The sequence below is a fragment of the Bactrocera neohumeralis genome, chromosome 4, assembly GCF_024586455.1.
Source record: "Bactrocera neohumeralis isolate Rockhampton chromosome 4, APGP_CSIRO_Bneo_wtdbg2-racon-allhic-juicebox.fasta_v2, whole genome shotgun sequence".
Lineage (NCBI taxonomy): Eukaryota > Metazoa > Arthropoda > Insecta > Diptera > Tephritidae > Bactrocera > Bactrocera neohumeralis.
The window spans coordinates 23,536,783-23,543,028 of record NC_065921.1 but is presented as its reverse complement, the minus strand read 5'-3'; the positions used below and the strand labels follow the sequence as shown (position 1 = coordinate 23,543,028).

The following is a 6,246-nucleotide window of genomic DNA, read 5'->3' as shown; positions in this document are numbered from 1 at the left end:
CATTTCATTTTTGACGTCTTCATGTTGATGATGATACTGAAATGTTTGCTGTTGTTGTTGGCGTTATGACTCCTGTCGCTTGTTGTCAACAGCTACGTTGTTGTTGCTGCTGTTGTTGTTTATGCTTTTGATGATGATGTTGAACGGAAATTCAATTCGCCGTCTAACATGATTGCGGCCATGTTTAATCAAATACGTGACTTGTTTTCAATTTCGTTGGACCAAACTGACTGTCTGACGGCCAACTGCACAACTGGCCAACTGACGCTCTGTAAGTTTGTAGATAGTTAAATATATGCTCAAAAGACAAAGCATGTCTAATAAGATATATATGGACTGGTGTTTTAAGAGAGTCCTCTGAAAGTGTCTGCTTAAAACAATAATTAACCCATCCTAACCCCAATGAATACGTCCTCGTTTTACCGCGTGATTCGAGTCAATTCGCAGAGATCTTTCTATGATAGCCTACAGTCGATCAACTGGTGATCTTCTGCCAATGTTCTTGAAGCAAAACAATTTTCTCTGCTGAAGAAGTTTCTAATACAAAAATTACAAAATCCGTGTACAATCTTCCAAAAGCGCTAAAATTATTATTCCAAGAGCTCTTCAATGGAGAGTATTCGATCTTTCAGCAAGGTTTGCCACCAGCACACAAGACAAAAACCACCCAGTAGTGGCATAAGCGGTTACCTGGGTTTCCTTGGGTAAAAAAGCAGCCTTTTTTAAAAAAATTTTTCTCGTATAAAAAATGAAATATATTATTAGAATTTTTTATTGTTAAATATTACTTTTACAGAAACAGAATTTTTAATATGTTAATACCTTTGTAATACCAGTTTTTAAAATGAAGCAATTAATCGCAATTACTTATTTAATTACTTAATTGTCTAATAGACTGCTGAAACTAAGTCACCAATAAAGGTTTCACAGGAGAGGGAAGGTTTTTTATTTCATTTTTTTTATGAGAAGTTAACAGAAAAACAAGTTTTGTTGAAAAGAATAAAACTTGGCAATAAATATGTCACCACAAATCCCATAAATTGTTTTGCTTGACCTCTCACATGGTTTCTCAAACAGACTTTCATAATTTTCCACCGAAGAGACCACGTCCAGCGCGCAGTAAAGAAAATATAGCAGCCGTAGCTGAGAATGCACACGAAGACTGTGGAGGTTCGACGCCGTTCGTAGTAACTCGGACACGTATGGAACGATTTGGCGTATTTTACGTCGAGATCTTACACTAAAAGTGTAAGAAATAAAGTTTGTGCAAGAACTGAAGCCGTTCTATGGGCTCTTGAAAGGTTCCAAGAAAATCTGACGTTTTCGAGATAAATTTTGTTCAGCGATAAGGCCCAGAGAAAATAATTCGAGCTGCAGAACTTAATCGAGCAAGTATGATGATATTGATATCATCGGCCACAACACCCGCGCCGTTAGTTCTGTTTTCTCCAGACTGGACAAGGAAGCAAAGTAAATGTGTCAGACGAGGGCAAGACGAAATTTCTCCTGTCATCAAACAAACAGTCGTCGCAGTCAAAACTTTGAAGTCGTAGATAATTTAGTCTATCTTGGAATCAGTATTAACATCAACAACAACGTCAATGTCGAAATTCAACGCAGAATAACTCTTGTCAACAGGTGCTACTGAGTAGGCAATTGAAAAGTAAAGTCCTCTCTCGACGAACAAAAGCTAAACTCTATAAGTCGCTCATAATTCCCGTCCTGCTGTATGGTGCAGAGGCTTGGGCGATGACAACAACCGATGAGTCGACGTTACGAGTTTTCGAGAGAAAAATTCTGCGAAAAATTTATGGTCCTTTGTGCGTTGGCCACGGCGAATATCGCATTCGATGGAACGATGAGCTGTATGAGATATCCGACGACATTGACTTAGTTCAGCGAATTAAAAGACAGAGGCTACGCTGGCTAGGTCATGTTGTCCGAATGAACGTAAACACTACAGCTCTGAAAGTATTCGACGCAGTACCCGCCGGAGGAAACAGAGGAAGAGAAAGACCTCCACTCCGTTGGAAGGACCAGGTGGAGAAGGACCTGGCCTCGCTTGGAATATCCAATTGGCGCCACGCAGCGAAAAGCAGAAACGAGCGCTGTTGTTTACTCGGCTATAATCGCGTAAGCGGTATCTACGCCTAGTAAAAAGAGAGATAACGCCCATTTCTGGCTCAATGGGTATTTAAACAAACAAAATTGCCACATTTGGGACGAGTAGCAACCTGAAAAGATTCAAAAGCTTCATCCATTGATCCATATTTCTTCAAAAACGATGCCGGTGAGAACGTAACCATCAATGGTAACCGTTATCGTGCTATGATAACCGACTATTGGGTTCGTGTTCTCATCGACATTTGGTTTCAACAAGACGGCCCCACTTCCCATAGATCTCATCAATCAATGGATTTATTGAGAGAACACTTCGGTGAGCAGATAACTTCACATTGTGGGCAGGATGATTAGCCACCATGATCATGTGACTTTTTCCTGTAGGGGTATGTAAAGTATAAAGTCAATGTGGGCAATCCCGCTTCGATTCAGGCATTGGAGCAAAGCATCAAGCGTGTCACTCGCCAGATACCAGTCGAAATTCTTGAAGGAGTCATCTAAAATTGTACTCAACGTATGGACCATCCGAAACGTAGCCGCCATTTGAAACAGATTCGAAGAGAAAATGTTGAGCTGAGCTCAGTTTCTTCAAAATAGCTGATGCAGCTGTCCCGATCGCACAGGTTCCAGTTAAAACACGTACAGCCATTGAAACATGGACTTTGCAGCAAGCTTAAGAGTTCTCTAGACCTCTTCCTATTTACCCAGGGCCCGAAAGATCTTGCGACTGCATAGCTGCTAGCAGCTGACGAACACTTGCTGACTAACAATCCATTAGTGAACTACGAGAAGCCAACAGAGCTCCTACCCGTTCCCATTCCGCAGTTATTGAGACTAAAGTACTTGTCCCTAGTCAGCTCATCAGTCTTGCAGTCTCCTTCAATATCGCCGCGGTCAAGCACCCAAACCAATCTAATCACGTGGTAACTCTATGCGCGATATAAGGAGTCCAACCATCACTTCAATAGTCTTGCGCGTACATTTGGAGAGCTGAGGGTTATTATTGGAGTAGGTAGTTATCACACAGGCAATCAAAAACTGTCCGCTTACCATTGATCATAAAAAAACTTAAAACTGAACTTGTGGAAATTTATCTATTCTTAGTAAAAAGTAAAGAATCCGCCTTTGGTTGTTGTTATTGCCTCGGTGTAGCCCAATTTTATGAATTACTTACTTTCTTTAATTTAGTTTTTTGAGTCTGTGAGAAGTGAATCATGAACATTTTCGAAATTTTTTTAACAAACAAGATATTTTATTTGCAAAATTTCAGCTACATTCGTTGGTGCAACATTTTTGTAATATTCTTGAGAAAGACAAAACTTAAACGTTAAAAATGATTTCGTTATTCCAACCAACCATAACTTTGTTTAACCTTTTGCCTTCAAAAAAGTGAGCAATTGATAAGCTAACATCATCATCTAAATAGAAAAATTTAAATATTAATAAGGTCTGAAGCAAAGTAGGTTGAACTTACGTCTTGGAAATGCTTCATATTGACATAGAACATATTAAAAACAGTTAATCTGAACGGTTCATTCGTGCTTTGTATCCACATCAACGTATATTTGCCAAAACGTACCGAGCTGTCATACCACTGCTGTTCGTAGATTCTTTCATTTATGCGGGCAGTCTGTTTCACAAGTTCATATTACAAAATTTACGTGTTTCACAAGTTCATATAACATAATTTACGTGTTTCGCAAGTTCATATTTCATAATTTGCGTCAACAGAAGAGCAATAATCAGCAAGGTTTATACTCACCACTGTCTCCAGCATGGTACCCCACTTGGAGGCATCGTAGATCAACCAAACCTCTACGAATAATGGTATAGTGTAATTTATGATTTGCAAATTGTTTTTACCCTCGGTAATTAGAACCACATTGAAACATATGGATATAGCGATGCCCGCATCCGAAGATAATATTGAAAAATTAAACAAGTCATTCAATTCGACGGCCAAACTAAAGTTGCATGAAACGATAAGATCTATGAAGAGTTATATAAACACGTGATTAAACACATACTTATTGAGATATTGATGTATATATATGTAGTCGTGTAGCTGCTTGTAGACTCCATCCGCCTTTGTGGGATCCATTGTATCCTGCACATTCATTTCCGCCAAAAGTTTACCCAAATACTCGTAATACATACATAACTGTGAAATTAAAATCACAAATATTTGATCCCAAACGACTAGCATATGAGACGCTGCCGTAGCTAGAAACAGTTCATATACGTATATGTAGGGATAAGTAGAAACCTTATCTTTGACGCCAAACGGTAACCACGAAGCATTCACATGAAATTCTTCGCTCACAGGCGCGTCTGATTTGAAACCGTGAAATGCCATAAATTTCACAAACGGCATAAAGATGAAGCCGCACACGGAAACCGTCAAAAACGTATGGAGGTAGAAGAAACGTTTTTTTAAATAATAATGCACTTTCTCGACTTCCATATGTTGCTGCAGATGTTCGCTACGTGGAAATATACGATCGATAGCATTGTACATTTTCAAGATTTTACCACGATTTAGTCCCAACATAAAGCCACGCATCGTCATTACCAAGCCCATGCCGAAAACGGCGAAGACTTCCTGTGCTTTAGTGACATCCCTGTCGTTGATGGCTATGGCAGTCTTAATGACATTACCCGTGCAGTCCACCACTGCCAGAAATAGCCAAAAGTTTAGTATATTTGATTTCGGTATTACGAAACGTCCATTAACACGCTTAAATTCTACGTATTTAAGGCCGAGATAACGTTGATACGGATGCTCAATGGCGCAGAGATCATCGATTGCGCAAAGTTTCGATTTCGCGCCAAACCCTTCCTGCTGCGGCGCCATGCTGTCGTCGCGGAGAGGATTCAATAATGTTGACTGCCTTCGTACCAAATGAGGTTTGTTGTAAAAACGAGAAAGTAAGACTTTTATACTGAAAATAATTTCCAAAGTACAGTGAAGTCTATGATATTTGTACTTTTTGTCATAAAAAATTGCAAATTTTTTTTGTTGGAGTAACAAATTATTAGATTTTATCATTATTATTTTAAAAATATATTTTCATATGTGGTGCTCTATTGACTTTTCGTAGTGCACGTACACTTCTCTACTCACCCACGACGGTTCTGTCGCAGTGAAGAACCGTTGACGTTTCCGGCTCCCTCAAAATCTAGGAATGTCCCCACCGCATATTTTTTATGCATTGGGCTCTTTCCAGCTATGATGTGTGTTTCTCGGTATACTAACCCTGATTCATTTCGTGAAATTATCATTTTTAAAACCAAGAAGTTTCATATTTCAAAAGATCAGATTTATATACCATTTACAGTTGAAAATGACTTTTGTTATGCGAGTTTATATATTATACCAAGTACAGTCATGTTCGATTCGCTACTGCCACGCTCACTCTATTTGAACGGTGTCTCTCTTTCTTTGCAAACCTTTGTAAGGGTAAAAGAGCATAACTTTTATATCTAAAGTGGTATAAACGGTTAATATGTTTACTCTGTAGACTATGTCAGTCAGTTGAGTTTATGCCAGTTGTTTGTTCGTTTCGCGGCACTTGAAGTAATAAACACGGATCGAAAATAAATGTATCAGTTGTATTTTTGCTGAGCTTAGTTTGATAAAAAAGTATTCACTGTAATGCAAAAGTTATCAGTTAATTTGCTAATAGTATAAATACCCAATTTAGTTAAGAATTTTTAATTAACTATTTGCCATTATTTAATTGTGGAATTATTATTTTTTATTATTTAATTGAATTTAAAAATTCTTTTTGCGCCCCACAAGTTGGAAAGGTTTCGTAATATACGAAAATATTGCATATCTTTTGGTCATATTCTGTTAGACATAATGAAAATTATAGGGTGATCCATTCTGAGGTTCCCTAGTGTTTCAAAGAAAAAACACAAAACCTTCAAACATAATGGGGAATGTTTATTAGCATTCGAGAGAACATTCTTTGGCATTTATTTTTTGAAGGAATCAGATGGTCCATTCGTTTAGTCCAATTTTCGATGACTAGTTCGGCATTTCCGCTGGTAACTGACGAATGACACGCTTGATGTTTTGCTAATAGGCCTGAGTGGAAGCGGGATTGTCCGCATAGATTT

At 38.3% G+C, this 6,246-nt stretch overlaps 1 protein-coding gene across 1 annotated transcript; it reads right to left on the bottom strand.

Moving 5' to 3' along the window:
- Positions 1-3,245: 3,245 nt before the first annotated feature.
- Positions 3,246-5,018, bottom strand: LOC126757510 (odorant receptor 88a). The gene is made up of 4 exons (XM_050471482.1): positions 4,149-5,018; positions 3,884-4,085; positions 3,596-3,751; positions 3,246-3,539 (listed from the first exon to the last, which is right to left on the bottom strand). Exons 1-4 carry the CDS (start codon positions 4,973-4,975, stop codon positions 3,489-3,491), a joined length of 1,236 nt encoding a protein of 411 aa, XP_050327439.1. The 5' UTR covers positions 4,976-5,018; the 3' UTR covers positions 3,246-3,488.
- Between the last annotated feature and the right edge of the window lie 1,228 nt (positions 5,019-6,246).

Excerpts from the sequence above, each read along its gene's own strand:
- LOC126757510 (XM_050471482.1), bottom strand. The coding sequence starts at position 4,975 with ATGGCGCCGCAGCAGGAAGGGTTTGGCGCGAAATCGAAACTTTGCGCA. Across the intron at positions 4,086-4,148 it reads ATACATCAATATCTCAATAA|TTTGGCCGTCGAATTGAATG; the intron begins GTATGTGTTTAA and ends ATGCAACTTTAG. Across the intron at positions 3,752-3,883 it reads GTACCATGCTGGAGACAGTG|ACTGCCCGCATAAATGAAAG; the intron begins GTGAGTATAAAC and ends CTTGTGAAACAG.